The following is a 17,557-nucleotide window of genomic DNA, read 5'->3' as shown; positions in this document are numbered from 1 at the left end:
TAAATTTGCCCCGTGTCCCTCTTACATAAATTATCATCATGGTTTGAAGAAAATCAAATATTTTCCACTTACTGGGAGTTGCCATTGAAGCTTTTGCTACCAGTTCATGATGAAACAGTGCCTCTTACTGGCTGAACTTATAAAGCAGTCATTGAAGGAAGGCGCATTTTGACACTCTTCTCTTTCACCAGTTTACAGGATAACCACCAGAGGATAACACAGAGAAAATCTCTGTCCTTCTGTTTCCTTTCTTTTTGTGAAGATTGTTTCTATAAACTCTTTAAATTAACAACACCTGCATTGGCATTTATTTTGCCTCTTGTATATTTTGGTAGTAACAGCTGTGTGACATCACTATGTGGTGACAAAAGTTTATCAATTACCTCATAGGATGTAAAAATGTATTTAAATTCATTCACTTGGCTGGTGAGTGAAATTTAAAAGATAAACTTTGGCTTCAATGTATGCCTTAAAAGTTGTTAATTTTTCCTGTTGTGCAACTTCCCCCACCCTTCTAGTGCAGAATAGACAAACTGAAGAGACAACAACACTGAAAGAGAAATTATAGAAACATTTACCATATGGATTTATTCTAGTTGTCTTCTCTCTAGCAGGGTTGAAACACAAAAGGATAATCATTAAAAATGAGGAAATTATTAGTAGAAAGTAAAGGAAGGTAAAATCTTTTTGGTCAGCCAAGGCTCATGGAATTAAGCAAACAAAAGATCATTTGGAATCACTGAAAGGTTTTTAAGGCAACAATTGTATATTCCTTTGGAGTTGTAAGAGACGGCAAAATAAAAGGTGAAGACAGACATTGATATCTAAGAAAGGGACAAAAATATGATTTTTTTTGACAATCAGATCAATAATGCTCATTATAGATCTGGTGATCTATTCTAAACCGTTTTGTCAGCCTGTATGATATGTTCAGGTGAAAGGAAGCAGTAGTTCAGAAAACACTTGTTAATCACTGATGAGATACTAAACTTGTTTTTTTAAAATCAGAAGCAAATAAATGATTGACAGTATCAAGAGCTTTTAAACTCTATGAATTTATAATTTTCCCAGGAGTTCTACAGCAGATGGATAACTAAAATCAGCATTTACTGCAAGGTTAAACAAATACATTTGAAAATGAATGTTATCTTTAATAACAGCATACACTCCTTCAGCTATTTACATAACATATACAAGGTGGAAAATTCTCTTGAAATAACTTGAAGTAAATTACTATATATTAAAATAGGTAAGCATGGTGCTATCTATGGTTAAATCATTTGTTTTAATTCATTAAAACTGAAACCTTTTCCACCATGGCACCAGCTGAGGTGAAAACAATAGAAAGCACAGCAGATTGGCAGAGAAGCAATGTATCAGTGCACCTGGATTCACTTTGAAGAAGTCATACAGACCGCAGTTTGCTTTGTGTGCTGTTTATGAATGTTATGTCATCCTGGGGTTGAAGTGACATTTCCAACCACTTAAATAGCACCTGCAGTTTATGGTGTCACTGTGACCATTTATTGCATGCTTCCATTCACGTACGCTTTTGTCCACACTATTCAAGGACTAAGAAATTATCCCCGATTCGCTGAAGTAACATGATTATTGTTCCTTATTACTAACAACCTCATTGAATAATATAGTGCATCTCATATTTAGCAACACAAGAAAAAGTATTCCTCTAGTTTTTTTTCCTCTCTCTAATGGAATATTCTTCATTATTTTGGAATGTTTTTTCATGGAGTACAAACATGATCAGCTTATATATATTGTGATTGCCTGTTATCCTAATAAGAAAATAAATTTATTTTACATTTCTTTTTCATCAATTCTTATAATCCTGCTTTAAAGTGTGCATGTTAAATGTCTATATATTGTTAATTAGCACCTTCAGAATTTTATGCCTAATCTAACAGCAATTTCATTTATGCAGTCAATTCCTTTACACGAGGCTTCCCATTGTTGAAGAATGAAATCAAGTGAAAACTGTACAAGTTTCACAATACAATGGAAGGCAGAAGCTGACTATGGATCCTTTCCCTGTACTAAGGATGACATTCCTATTTATGATTATGTTATACATTTACATACTAGCTCAGGATCAGCCTGGAAGCATATTCATGTCTGTAAACCATCCCTTAACCATATTCTGCATGGCTGTTCTGTCTTGAGTTAATAATATTATTTTCAACATATCATTACATTGTTCAAGGAAACATGGTTGTGGGTTCATGATGTGATTGTGGAATTTACTCATTAGGCTGCTCAGCAACAGATAATTTATCTTCAGATGCTCTCATGTTACCAATGTCTTCATACATGGCTGTCTGCATAACTTCCAAACCCTACAATGAAACAAAACATACTTTTAGAAGAAATCAAACTTTTGATAAAACTCCAAACATGCAGGTTAAGTTGACCCAGTGATGCACTTCATACATTATGATCAATTTTGTTCTAAACTAATTTCACACAAAGTCAAAATACTTCTACTGATTATTAAGAGTTGCAATTATTTTAAACTAATTTGAATAGTCTCAATTCCATGCCCAAAAAAACACCAGTCTATCATCAAACCATAAAGACTTTCAAGGGAAGAAATTTATTCCACCCAATGCTTAAGCAATTTAAATCATTCAGATATTTTTTCCCAACACTTTACATTGAATAAATGATATGACTTCACAGAGTCCTGTAAAAAAATAAACTTAGTATTCAGTGGTCAGGATCATTTCTTAATTATCCTTTTTCTGTTGTGAGAAATTGAAATAAATTTGCCTCTATACTGTTTATTGCATGTACCGATGTTAACCTTTCAAACAATAGCAGAAAGAAATTCGATGCAAACATATTCAATACAATTGAGAACTGTGCCAAATACATTTTGTACCTTAATGCTGAGACAACCAGGCTTGAAAGTGTTTTCATCACTATTTTTGGCACTGAATCCTGGTTGGATAATCTTTCTTGGGAACAGCTCACAAAAGAGTTACGCTTGAGACTTTGTTGGCTACCAGCAATTGACCTTTCAATTACTCAGCTCAACAAGCTTACTAATTCCTGGTCAATGCCTTCTCTGTGTGCTGTTCCTCACTGGAGAATACGCTGTTATATTTGGAAAGCCTATCACTCTGCCTTTTGTGATGTAATTCACATGTCAGTATTTACAGTAATGATATGACATCTGCAATACTGTAAAACAGTTAACATGTTGGAAATTCAGGTACATTACAAGTTATAACAAGATGTCTACTGATGTTTGCTGCTGGTATAGGACAAAATATTAGTTATAATAACATATTCACTGAAGTTCACTTTGTTTCGCAAGAACGTATATCTTATCGTTCATTCGCTATGTGCCATTTCGTGTGATGTCTTTGACCATGATAGTTATTGGCGAATTTTACTGCAGAAGTGGTTTACCGTTGCCTTTTTCTAGGCAGTGTCTTTACAAGACGGGTGACTCCAGCCATTATCAATACTTTTCAGAGATTGTCTGCCTGGTGTCAGTGGTCATATAACCAGGACTTGAGATATGCACCATCCACCAGCTGCTCCCAGGGCTTCACATGACCCTGATCAGGGGTTGGAGGAGGTGAGGGAAGGGCTGAGCAGGTGCTGCACTTGCTCAATGGTGACCTGCTGGCTAGCAGAGGGAAGGAGCGCTTTACACCTCCTTTAGTAGAGATGTGCATCTCCACCCTGCCATCATGTATATTATGCTTGTGAGACCTTAAGACTATAAAACATGGAGAGCAGAATTAGGCCATTTGGCCCTTCAAGTCTTCTCTGCCTTTCAGAAGGGATTAGTTTAATTCAGCACAGACGTGGGCCAAAGGATTTGTTCCTGAGCTTTACTGTTCAGATATTCTATGTTCTGTCTCACAGCACAGAATCAGGCCTTTAGCCTACAATAACCAATTTATACTGATCCTTTTTAGCAGCATTTGCCTTCTGTGGCTTCATAATTCAATTGCTTAGCTAGATACTTCTTCCAAAACCAGTTTACAGACCCATCATTCCAGAATCTAATCACTCAGTCGTCAATTTTTAGTGAGAGTTGTCTCCAGATACTTTCAACTAATATTCACATCGAGAGACGGTATATTTTTGCTGAGAGAAAATACACTATTTGCTTCATACCTCATACATGTGGTAAGTCTCGGCTTCATCATCTTTCTTTTTCCTTTGATTGTTCTGCAAAGAATAAAAATGATTTCCATAACTGATTTTTAATTTGCTGATTTGTCCTGTCAGACCTTAACAGAATGAAGTAAAACATTGTAGGTTGTACTTGGGTATTGGGTATCTACATTAGGTATATGAAGCTGTGATAATCATTGGTTGTATCTTGCTGTGGAATACTAGCAATTCTGTATACATGCCGATGAGTTTGGAATCTGGCCACATATGAATCTGAATGTAGAAATCCCAAACTTGCTGACAAGTTCCAGCTGGCTAATTTGCTACTGAACTCCAGCAGGAACATGACAGCTCAGTCAGTTGAGGCACCGTCTCACAGTTCCAACAACCTGGGCTCGATCCTGACTCTATATACTGCTTATGTTCATTTTGTACATTCTCCCTGTGACCACGTGGGTGGTCATTACGGCATGAAAATTGATTCCTCCAACTTCTGGTAATTTTACTCTTCTTTCCCCCCCCCCCCTTCATTTCCTCACTCTGGCCTCTTACCTCTTCTCTTCCCCTGCCTATCACCTCCCCCTGGGTCCCCTCTCCCCTCCTATGAAATACCTTCTTCTCCAGCCCTTTGCCTATTCCTCCTCTCACCTCCTAGCTTCTTATTTCATTCCCCCTTCCCCACCCACCTGGCTTCACCTATTATTTTCTAGCCTGTCCTCCTTCTCCTCCCCCACCTTCTTATTCTAGCTTCTTCCCCCTTCCTGATGAAGTCTCAGCCCAAAAACATCAGCTGTTTATTCCCCTCCATAGATGCTGTCTGACCTATTGAGTTCCTCCAGCATTTTGTATTTCTTTACCATGTGGGTGGTCTGCTTTGCTTCTATGTTGCAAACACGTGCTAGTTATTTGGTTAATTGCTTAGTGTATTACCCTTGCTGCAGGTGGATGGTAACCAAGTTAGAAGAGAGCTGATGGGCTGGTGAGAGGAAATTGGGGAATGGTATTGATGGGGTGCTCTGAGAGCTGGCAAAGACTCAATGGGGTGAATGGCCTCACTCTATGCTGCAAGGACACAAGAAAAAACTATGAAAGACTCTTCAGCACTTATGTTAAACCTGTGTAAAAGGGAAAGATGATGTTTACCTTATTGAAATGATTTGTTTTTTCCTCATAATCCATTTAATATGTTTAAATTTATTGTACTTTGATTACTTTATTTCTATGTTTTATAGCCTTTAATATTTCTATTTTTTCTGTTTTTGAATGCATTGGATCATCAGGGACATTCAGAAATATGGAAAAAGATTGACAGCTGTAGACAGGAGTGAAACTTGGCTGTATGCAAGACTTTTTCTGCCATTTTGTGGTAACGGCTTGTTCTTCCTTTCACCTGACTTGAATACGTTGCACAGGTCATTGCTAATGAACAGGACTTCACCCATCAAGATTGGAACACTCTTGGTCAGCATCACTGTCCACATCAATCTTACCCAACTGGGTATGAGTGGCAATTGGACACTACTCAACATTATTGATCATTACTTACAAATACTTTGCTTTCAATTTTAGGAAATCTCATCTCCAAACAAACTTCTTCCCAGCAAAAAAGGAATAATGAGATTGGTGATCAATTAGAAATTGGAAAGTGTCAGAGGTGTATTTTTATTGGGCATTAGCATTAATAGATGAAGGTGGACAGATGAAGCAAAGGTAACAGCCCCAGGCTGAAAGTAGTGAAATAATAGATTCTTTCTGAAGGGTGGACTGTTTTAATTGTATTCTATGCTTTCCCATCAAAATACTTCTTAAATGATGTTCCATTTCATGTTCTGCCTATGTAATGAAAACAAACATTTATCTCAATGGCCCAAGCAGTGCACCAAACTGGAAGGAGAAGTGTGAAGTAGTTGGAAGGATTGTTTTCTACTTACTTTTCCGAAGAACAGCATTCCTGGCAGGGTGAGACAAAGGAACAGCAAAATTCCCTGTATTAAAATCAACAAGTCTTTCATTGTGTCCGCAGATTTCAGCTTTTTCACATCAATGGATTCTAAGGGGGGAGGGGCAGAAAATCAAAGAAGACTTTTGCAAAGAACAGTTTTGCAGTCTCAAAGTAGCACATTGGTTTAGGGTTACTGCACTGCATTCATTTAGCATCTGATTCCCCAGTTAATATATCTGATAGGCACTCCTGGAACCATTGCCCATACGCACTAGTAACACAAGGGATTCTGCAAATGCTAGAAATCCAGAGCAACACATACAAAACACTGGAGGAACCCAGCAGGCCAGGCAGCATCTATGAAAGTGAATACAGTGGCATGCAAAAGTTTGGGCATCCCGGTCAAAATTTCTGTTGCTGTGAATAGCTAAGTGAGTAAGAGATGACCTGATTTCCAAAAGGCAAAGTTAAAGATGATTAAAGACATTTCTTTAATATTTTAAGCAAGATTACTTTTTTATTTCCATCTTTTACAGTTTCAAAGTAACAAAAACGGAAAAGGGCTCAAAGCAAAAATTTGTGCACCCTGCATGGTCAGTACTAAGTAACACCCCCTTTGGAGAGTATCACAGCTTGTAAATGCTTTCTGTAGCCAGCTAAGAGTCTTTCAATTCTTGTTTGGGAGATTTTCACCCATTCTTCCTTGCAAAAGGCTTCTAGTTCTGTGAGATTCTTGGGCTGTCTTGCATGCACTGCTCTTTTGAGGTCTATCCACAGATCTTCAATGATGTTTAGGTTGGGGGACTGTGAGGGCCATGGCAAAACCTTCAACTTGAGCCCCTTGAGGTGGTCCATTGTGGATTTTGAGGTGTGCTTAGGATTATTATCCTGTTGTAGTAGCCATTCTCTTTTCATCTTCAGCTTTTTTTTTAAACAAACAATATGATGCTTGTTTCCAGAATTTTCTGGTATTTAATTGAATTCATTCTTCTCTCTACCAGTGAAATGTTCCCCGTGCCACTGGCTGCAACACAAGCCCAAAGCATGATCGATCCACCCCCGTGCTTAACAGTTGGAGAGGTGTTCTTCTCATGAAATTCTGCACCCCTTTCTTCTTCAAACATACCTTTGCTCATTGCAACCAAAAAGTTCTATTTTAACTTCAACAGTCCACAGGACTTGTTTCCAAAACGCATCAGGCTTGTTTAGATGTTCTTTTGCAAACTTCTGATGCTGAATTTTGTGGTGAGGATGCAGGAAAGGTTTTCTTCTGATGACTCTTCCATGAAGGTCATATTTGTGCAGGTGTAACTGCACAGTAGAACAGTGCACCACCACTCCAGAGTCTGCTAAATCTTCCTGAAGGTCTTTTGCAGTCAAATGTGAGTTTTGATTTGCCTTTCTAGCAATCCTACGAGCAGTTCTCTCAGAAAGTTTTCTTGGTCTTTCAGACCTCAGCTTGACCTCCACCATTCCTGTTAACTGCCATTTCTTAATTACATACGAACTGAGCAAACAGCTACCTGAAAACGCTTTGCCATCTTCTTATTGCCTTCTCCTGCTTTATGGGCATCATTTATTTTAATTTTCAGAGTGCTAAGCAGCTGCTTAGAGGAGCCCATGGCTGCTGATTGTTGGGACAAGGTTTGGGGAGTCAGGGTATTTATAAAGCTTTGAAATTTGCATCACCTGGCCTTTCCTAATGATGACTATGAACAAGCCATAGCCCTAACAAGCTAATTAAGGTCCAAGAACTTGGTAAAAGTTATCTGAGAGTTCAAATTTCTTGGGGTGCCCAAACTTTTGCATGGTGCTCCTTTCATTTTTTTTACTCTAAAATTGTACAAAACTAATAATACACTAATCTTGCTTAAAGTGTTGAAAAGAATGTTTCATCTTTAACTTTATGACTTTTGGAGATCAGTTCACCTTCTACTCACTTAACCATATAACCATATAACAATCACAGCACGGAAACAGGCCATCTCGGCCCTCCTAGTCTGTGCCGAACTCTTAATCTCACCTAGTCCCACCTACCCACACTCAGCCCATAACCCTCCACTCCTTTCCTGTCCATATACCTATCCAATTTTACCTTAAATGACACAACTGAACTGGCCTCTACTACTTCTACAGGAAGCTCATTCCACACAGCTATCACTCTCTGAGTAAAGAAGTACCCCCTCGTGTTTCCCTTAAACTTCTGCCCCCTAACTCTCAAATCATGTCCTCTTGTTTGAATCTCCCCTACTCTCAATGGAAACAGCCTGTTCACGTCAACTCTATCTATCCCACTCAAAATTTTAAATACCTCGATCAAATCCCCCCTCAACCTTCTACGCTCCAATGAATAGAGACCTAACTTGTTCAACCTTTCTCTGTAACTTAAGTGCTGAAACCCAGGTAACATCCTGGTAAATCGTCTCTGCACTCTCTCTAATTTATTGATATCTTTACTATAATTCGGTGACCAGAACTGTACACAATATTCCAAATTTGGCCTTACCAATGCCTTGTACAATTTTACATTACATCCCAACTTCTGTACTTAACTATTCACAGTAACAGAAATTTTGACCAGGGGTACCCAAACTTTTGCATGCCACTGTAAATTGTCAACGTTTTGGACCATGACCCTTCATCAGGACCATTCTCCCTTCTGGGTCCCCATTCTCATGCTCTTTTTAAATTCACCAGAACCTCATTTCCTTTGCCCCCTTAAAACTCACCAGGGTGCCATTTCCTGTGACCCATTAACCTCACTAGGGCTCATTTTCCATGCTTATTTTAAACTCAGTTGTCCCCGTTTCTTGCACTTCCTGTAAACACAAGGGCTCATATGCCATGCCCTTTTAAACCCACTGAGGCCTCGTACCTCATGCTCTCTTCAAACTCACTGGGGCCAATTTCCTGCACTGCCTTTATACTCACTGGAACTCCAATTCCCATCTCCCTTCAGATTTACTGGGTTCACTGGATACTGTGTAACAACTGAAACTATGTGCTTCAGACCTGAACTCCGTTTCTCTCTCTGCTGAGTGCTTCCAGTAGTTTGTTTTTATTTCCGATTTCATTGCTTAAGTTAGTTACCATTAGTTCACAAGAAGATAAACGATACAGGTTAGTGGTGGGCATTTTGGAATTTTAACACAAAATCTTACATCGTTTATTGTTTTACTTACTCATTTGCACATTTACTTCCGCTGCACACTGAGGTTTCACAATCTCCTTTTGAAAACTGCAGTAGTAAATTCCTGAATGTAATTTCTTTGCATTGGAAATTCTAAGCCAGGCTTCACGGTTATTGTTCAGTGTGTTTTTCAATTCAGTGGGAGGATTTCCATTTTTATACCACTTGATGCCTCTATTATTATCAGCAGTCATGTTTTCAAAGATACAGTGCAGGGTGACATTGTTTCCTTTTATAACAGCTCGATAAGGCACGGAGTATCTGACCTTTAACTCATTACTTAGCACACCTGTAAGTAAAACAGACAATACACATGTATTCCTCTACTGCCTTGAAGTAAGGTAAAGGTGCAATTGCATTGAGATCACTAGAGTTTAGCATTTACTGAGCTTGTTGGGACTGACTGTGGTCAATAAGTCGAGAAATTTGTTTGCATTGGACTATTTCAGCCCTGCATAATGGAAAACAAATTCTGGATGAAGTGAAATGCTCTAGCAACTATTTGAGAGTTCTCCAACCCAGTGATCTTCTGTTCCCTTGACTCAGAAATCCCCAGAGGTCCTTGATCCAGAGGTTTTCTCCAGGTGATAATCCCATTCATTGAGTCCATCCACAAGACTCCTAACTCTGGCCTTCTGCTTGCTCACCTTCTCCCTTTGCCCAGACCCAGACTTGGTCTTGGAGGGTATTGGCTCCTTTGTAAGACAACTGTATAGTAGACCCAGGGTGCCATTGATATATGCCATGGTGAACCATGACCAAAATGATCATTGGCTTGCCAAACAATGGCCATACAAATATGTTTACAACAGTCCACTACAATTTCTAGGTCTTTTATGTTCACCAATAATCTAATCATGGGACAATCACAATAATTCAGACGTGTTCACCACTGCATATTTTTGAACCAGATTAATATATTATCCTTGCTGATTTTTCATCTTCCTAATAAATGATATTGTTAGGAGTCATAACAGTCAAATTACTGAGTTAAGTCTAATTGATTAACTAATCTGAGTCCAGGAATCGAACCTAGTCCTGATAAAGGTTTTTGGCCCAAAATGTTGGCTATTCATTTTTCCTCCGGAGAAGGTGCCTGACCAGCTGAGTGTCTCCTGTACCTCAAGTTTAAAATTACGCCTCCTCATATTAGCCATTTCCACCCTGGATAAAAGTCTCTGGCTTTCCACTCAATCTATTCCTCTTAGCATCTAAACCTTTATCAAGTCACCTCTCATCTTCCACTGCTCCAAAGAGAAAAATCTTAGCTTTCTCAACCTATCAATCTATCCTCATAAGATCTGGTTTCAAATCCAGGCAGCATCCTGGTGAATCTCCTCTGTGCCCTCTCCATAGCTTCCACATTCTTCCTATAGTGAGAAGACCAGAATGGAACACGATACTCTCAGTGTGGCCACATCAGAGTTTTATAGAACTGCAATGTTACCTCACAGCTCTTGAACTCATTCCCATGACTAATGAAAGCCAACACACCATCTGCCTTCTTAACAACCCTATCAACTTGCATGACAACTTTGAGGGATCTATGGGATCCAAGATCCCTCTGTTCCTCCACACTTCTAAGAATCCTGCCATTAACCCTGGATTCTGCCTTTGGATTCAACATTTCAAAGTGAATCACTTCACACTTTTCCATGTTGAACTCCGTCTATCACTTCTCAGCATCTTGTCAAAACCTGTTGCAACTTCCAACAACCTTCTACACTACCCACAACTCCAGCAACCTTTGGGTCATCTGCTATGACAAAAAGCAGCAACACTTGAGTCCTGTTGCATGCTTTCCTTTATCCATTGTGGGGAGGGGAAAGTACAAAGTTGAGGTCCTAGCTTGGGACTGAGAATGTCAAGAAGCTAAATGCAGGCTGAGCGAGGTTGTGCATCTGATCTAGGTTCATCCAATCGTTCCACATGTCTTTGTGGAAAGGCATGGTTGAGTTGGTATCAAATTAAGTTATTGGCAAATGGATGTTTAATGGGAATCTATAATCATCCAGCAATATTGTGCAATTGTGTTCAGCATTTGATTTATCAGGCATGGCAATATGGCAATGCTGGATGTCATTCTTAACCATGAGTGCATCTGTCATCTTGGAGAATGGTGATTATGGCAGGCGGCTGTGAATTTTCCCTCTCTGATGATTCAACCACATTAGTGTCATGGAACAGTAATGTTGTTTGATATTGTGAAACAATTAGGCTAAATGTAAATGAGTTAATGACATCAATGGCCAGCAAGTATTTTTTTCAATTTCTACCAAGATCTAGTCATAGTGTGATAGCATTTGTTGCTTCCATCTAAGCTGTTATTCAAAGGAGTGGCAACTTAGGGAAAATTCCATTGGTGTGTGCACTGGTACTAAGAGCTTGGTTATGGGACAAAAGATGGTAAATGCAACTATCAAAAATGTGGGGTTAAGTCAATTACTGGGACAGTAAATTGTTAAAGAGCTGAATACTTGGTGAACAGGGGATTCAAAGCTGAAGGTGAGGATACATTGTAGGAAATAGCTATGTATTATTTGTTGCCTATTTTAAACAGCTGTAGATAGAAAACTCACTTAAAGCTGACAGTGTTTTTACCCAGGTTTTCTACCAGAGTTTACTGATAAAAGAAACAACTGGATAGAAGAGGGATTACTTTCTACTATGGCTTTCCAACACACATTGATTTTAACTTTAAATGAAGCATGCCACCACACTAACAATCCCATTCTGATCTGAAGTGAATTTCATTTATTTGAAATTAGATGCCAGCTTGTTGAATGTCTTTTTGGTGTGATTTCACACCCTGGGAAAACCCTGAAAAACAGCTTACACAGGTCCACCTGGAGACCACAGATTCTTGTCCCTTGGGCATAACAAACGATGAAGCTAGGTCTCAAAGGCAGAAAAAATTTGGACGTGTTAGAGACAGGAACTCTTTAAAACCGATGTTACACAGAGATATCCGCAGCTTCTTCCTGTCCATTTGGACAGGAATCACTGTTTATTGAGCCGTGCTAAAAATGAAGCACCATTGTGTATCTACTCAACACCATTCACAAAGCTGCAAATATTTCTTATTTCTAGTAATATGAACTTTGCCAATCTGCATAACCATCTTATTTTTCTTTTGCAATATCATCCTGCTTGCAAAAAATTGTAAAGTACTTGTGTTGAAATATTTTTCAGAATATTGATAGGTAATTTTTTTAAAGCAAGGTTGCCATTTTGATACCCAAGATGCAGATTCACCACCATTAATGTGATATATTGTTGGAATTTTAGTCAGACTTCTGCACTTAAAAATATAAGTATATTTACTGATATTTCCATACATGAGTGATGTAGTGAGACAAGAACCAATAGGAACAAGTTATTTAGCCCAATTTCATCGAATAGATTTGTGCTTTCCTACCTTTTTCTAAGCATGATGTCAATATAACACTGGAAATATTTTGGACCCCAAATGATTAAGTCAGCATATCTTAAATTTGTGTTAGAATACATCCTTGTTACCCTATTTTCAATCATTTCTGATCCTAAAGTGGATTGCAACCTCAAGAACGGAGCATGCTGAATTAGATCAAGCATGGTTGGTACCTACATCCAATTTTCTTTTCTTTGATGCATTTACCTAATGAATGCTTTGTTTCAGCAAACATGAATTGTTCCAGCTTTTGTAGAAGAAAATTTCATATTTTTGTAGCACTTTGTGTGAAAAGGGGCTTTCTGATTTTGTTCTGAAGTGTCTGAATGCTAGTTTAAAGTCAGAAAGCAGTAAAACGATTTTCAACCCAGTTTTCCAATTTGTTTTATTGAGGGTTAAAAAAAACAGGTCGGTTTTGATTTCACATTCGGAGAGATTTTTGTTACCTACGCAAATTAACCTACTTAACATTTCATGCACTTCATTTGCCAATATTCTTGGGAATACAAGTTTATGAAGAATGTCCTCCTGGGTCTCTTAGGTATCAATGTGACCAGTGGTCTTGCAAAAAAACTCATTATATGTATTCAGAATGTGATTGTGCATTCTGACATCCTTTGCATTTAGAATGCACAATGAGTATTATAGATAAAAGTGATCTGCGGCAGTTTCAAAATCTTTGAGAAAGTTTGTGAGCTTTTCAGAATTGTCGTCTTTTACTTATGAATGTTTCAGCCCTTTTTCCTTTCCCTTCATCTCCATTTTGCAAAGCAGAAATATTGTTTAATCCTGGAAAGTAGATCAGCCTATTTCAATAACCCAGATATATTTTGACACATTAAAAGTCTGCAGTCAAACGTACAGCCTGTTCCTGGATATTGAAAGGGTTCTGTTTTTACAGATATACATTAGTTGATTTTGTCCATAAGCTGGACAATGTACACAAATCATGCTGCAACATGGTAATCATACTTCCACAGCATTGTAATAGATGGCATCAAAAGCATACAAGACTGATAAAGAAATAATAATTACTAAACATCAAGAGTGATGTAACTGGTTCTGCTATTCTAATGTGTGTCAAATTATTGAATTTAATAGCACTAGGAGACCTGCTTCATATGTACAGGAATCCATAAGTTGGATGTTTGTAACCCAGGGACATATTATTAGAATTTTGAATGTTTATTGCTACTATTATGCCTAATTGTCTAATAGAAAAAATATTATCAAAGCATAATTTTCATCTGGATGGTTCTACCTTGGCATATTAAGTATGCAAACTCTCACCTCAAATCCCAGCTATGGTGAATTGTGATGAACATTTTGTTTTGCTCTAAAATTATTATTATTTTTATTTGTTAAATGTTAGTGAGCATTAAATAAGCCTAAAATCTAATGGGTACAAGTGAAGAAATAATAAAAGAAATTTTGGGAGAAGGATTGAAAGGAGAAATGGTATGAATTAAAATAACTATTTATATTACACAACTATCTTTTTGGAGTAGAGGTTTCCATGAAATAATTCTCACACACAAACAATTTCAAATGCATTCCATAATGGAATCTTCCAAGAGGACCACAACCCTGTGGATTGGAGGCTTACCTGCTTCAATGACCCGGAGAGCTATGTTGGCTGGACTCAGGGCTTTACACTTTGGCTCTTGGTAGAGTCACCCTTGCCAAACAGGTTAGAGGGTAGACACCAGACTAAGAGTGGTCTACCGGTCCTCCAGGTTCAGGAGTTCAGCTCAGCATGAGCAACCATGACTGGTAAATCAAAATTGTTATGGAAGCAGCAATGAAGAATCTTCCTGAGTCTCCACCCAGGACTTGCATGACTGACAGTAGTGAAAACCGAGAGGAAGATATTGACACGATGAAGGAAGCCTTGAGCACCACCAGAGATGGAGGACCTTCATCGCTGCCCTAAACACCAGTATAATGTAATGGACAGCAAGAAAGTAAAGGTGCAGAAGTGGGCATGGTGAAAATATAGATTGCTTATCAAAGAAAGTCATCTGTGCCACAGCTGATGCTGTATTGTCTCTGAATGAAAAGGGTGGGAGTTTTTTCTCAAGCAAGAAAGCCTCGCAAGCTTATACACTCAAGTACAAAAAAAAATGCATCACAGAAAGAGTCCTGCATTGTTAGATATTCAACCCTTTGGAAAAATGTTAAACTGAAGCTCTGTAAAATGGTATTATTTCAAAGAAAAGTGGGGAATTATCTTCTGTCCCCTGAATGTTAATTTACAGCAGATTAGTCAAGAGATGTGCACAGCCTGCAATGCTTCATGTTTTCTTGAAACGTGAAGCTTATGCCTTCGGAAAATTAAATGAAACTGTGCGTTAAGGAGACATTACACAAAAAAGTATAAAATTTCCAATTAGATAATCCCATTGTAGCAGGAGCTTTTCAGGATGGCACATGCTGTTTCAGTGTTGACTTGGGGCAAATTTGCTCTCAAGTGTTGGGGGGAATAAGGGAAATTGTTATGTTGTATCTTCAATGACTGGTGGGGCAAGTGTCTCCGTGAAGGCACACGGAAGTGGAGTCACCATATTTCGGTTCGCACAAAGAAAGAAGAAAGGACTCTTGAAATGAGCATCAATAGAACCATCCAACATGATTCACATTCTTGGTTTATTGTTGGATTTCCTGATAGCAGATTGGATGGGAACAGGCCCTGTAATTTAAGCTTGAGCAGGTCTTCATTCTTTGATAATGCTTGCTCCAGGTCCATCCCATTTCCTAAGTACATATTTATGCTAGAAAACCACAATGGCAACATTAGGTTTTATATGCATGTTTGTTAAAATCGCTGCAATGTGGGCAGTGGCCTCCATGTGTGTGCGTGTCACCTGGATGGGACAGACATTACAAAACACAAGTGCAGGCTGTATGCACATAGAATTGCTACCATCTTAACTGTTAAATTTTCAGATTAAAAAGTATCTATTGTGAAGGACACAAAATGATGTTTTACAAATTAGAACTAGTGTTGAGGATTTTGATTTCTATAGAAACAGTGACTACAGTCCAGAAAGTGTTTCATTGCTTGACATACCAAGGAATGAAAAATCCTAGATAAGTGTAATTCTTTCTAAATCTGTTTTTTTACATGCCCTTCAATGTCTGTATTCAACATTGGGGTGCTTACAAAAATCTATAATTTCAGTTGAGTGGGGCATTGAAAAAAAAGCACAAAAAGCCACTTACCTTTCCAGTGACAAACAATCTTCATATTTTGTCTCAGCAAAAAAGGTGGGAATGATTAATAATGATAGAAATCAAAGAATGCTGGAAAAGCTTGAAATCTAATTTTTATCTTTATGAAACAGCTAAAATGCTGAAATAATCAATTAGACCGGTCAGAGTAAAGAGAAGAAGAGAAGAATATCTTTTCTGTACAAATGCTCGTTGACCTGAAACCTATTCCGTGTATTTCCTGTTTTTGTTTTTGGACAGCTTTAGTTTGTGTCATTAGGGTACTAGGTAAATACATAGTTCTAACTTGCAGGGGTTCCCAACCTTTTTTCTGCCATGGACCAATACCATTAAACAATCCCAGGTTGGGATCCCTTGGACTAAACAAAAGACTAGCAATAATTAGTTCTGCCTCATATTTCTAAGTTTATTTCAAAGTCCTTCATGTATAGCACATTTTGAAATCATGACAAAAAGACACTTACCAGTTGCAATGATGAGCAGAAAAATGATGATTCCTGGTACTAGACATGATTTCCCAGCAAAGAAAGCCATTGAGCAATCAAAGCAATAAATGTTTTTGGCTGTGGATATACAAGTCTTGTTGGCAGCTATCTTAGCTAAGTTATTTTAATCAAGAATCATCATCTCTGTTTTTAAAAGGCATGTCTCTGATTGGTGAGATGCAATGAATAATATTGAATGTTAATGTGCCGCTTCCTCTGCAATTAATTTTAGCTAAAACAGGAAGAACTCTGTCCCCAGTGACAATAAACATTATTAGGAGAAGCAGTACTTACAGATTTTTCTAATTGATCACCAATTCTGTGCAAGCTAATAATATAGCTTTAAAAATAATGTTATATTTCTGAAACCAAATTTCAAACTTTACAATGCTCTGGTTTTCTTAAAAATATAAAATATTTAATTTCATTGTCCAATTGCTACAAAAGCAATATTTTTAACTTATGTTTATATTGCTAAATTTACAAGGAGAATTTTTCTATATTGATGGAAATTATTTGCGTGTGTCAATTCTACAGTCAAAAGCAATGGGTGAGAAATTAGACCCCGTCCAACCTATTTATTTGTCTTGCCAATCATGCGGGCTCCTTACACTGGAAAGCAGTATCCAAGATACAGGATTGCACATTTGCTGAAATGTTGTTGGAATTTATTAGTGTTTTCTCTACAATATTTGGCAGTGTACAGAGCAAGCAAATTAAGCTCAATGTTCAAAGTAAATTTATTATCACAGAGTCATAGAACATGACAGCCCAGAAACAGGTCCAACTAGTCCATACAGAACCATTAATCTGCCTAGTCTCATCAACCTGCCTCCAGACCATAGCCTTCTATACCCCTATCATCCAAAGTATCTATCCAAATTTCTCTTAAATGTTGACATTGACCCCACATCCACACTATCACCACCCTCTGAGTGAAGAAGTTCCCCTTAAGTATGATGCCTAGTTGTAGTCCCACCCAACCTCAGTGGAAAAGCCTGCTTGCATTTACCCTGTCTATACCCCTCATAATTTTGAATACCTTTATGAAATCTTTCCTCAGTCTTCTACATTCCAGGGAGTAAAGTCCTAACCTATTCAACATTTCCCTATAATTCAGGTCCTCAAGT

The 17,557-nt window shown here is 38.0% G+C and overlaps 1 protein-coding gene across 1 annotated transcript; it reads right to left on the bottom strand.

Annotated features, from left to right (window-relative positions):
* Window positions 1-1,057: 1,057 nt before the first annotated feature.
* On the bottom strand, window positions 1,058-16,533 carry cd79b (CD79b molecule, immunoglobulin-associated beta). The gene is made up of 5 exons (XM_059955688.1): window positions 16,407-16,533; window positions 9,274-9,570; window positions 6,081-6,199; window positions 4,150-4,203; window positions 1,058-2,351 (listed from the first exon to the last, which is right to left on the bottom strand). Exons 1-5 carry the CDS (start codon window positions 16,474-16,476, stop codon window positions 2,256-2,258), a joined length of 636 nt encoding a protein of 211 aa, XP_059811671.1. The 5' UTR covers window positions 16,477-16,533; the 3' UTR covers window positions 1,058-2,255.
* Window positions 16,534-17,557: the final 1,024 nt, after the last annotated feature.

The sequence above is a fragment of the Hypanus sabinus genome, chromosome X1 (genome assembly GCF_030144855.1).
Source record: "Hypanus sabinus isolate sHypSab1 chromosome X1, sHypSab1.hap1, whole genome shotgun sequence".
Classification (NCBI taxonomy): Eukaryota; Metazoa; Chordata; class Chondrichthyes; order Myliobatiformes; family Dasyatidae; genus Hypanus; species Hypanus sabinus.
Note: the sequence above shows the minus strand (reverse complement) of the source record. Positions and strands in the feature narration are given on the sequence as shown.

Excerpts from the sequence above, each read along its gene's own strand:
- cd79b (XM_059955688.1), bottom strand. The coding sequence starts at position 16,476 with ATGGCTTTCTTTGCTGGGAAATCATGTCTAGTACCAGGAATCATCATT. Across the intron at positions 9,571-16,406 it reads TCTGCTCATCATTGCAACTG|GTGTGCTAAGTAATGAGTTA; the intron begins GTAAGTGTCTTT and ends TTTTACTTACAG. Across the intron at positions 6,200-9,273 it reads GGAAGTAAATGTGCAAATGA|AATCCATTGATGTGAAAAAG; the intron begins GTAAGTAAAACA and ends CTCCCCCCTTAG.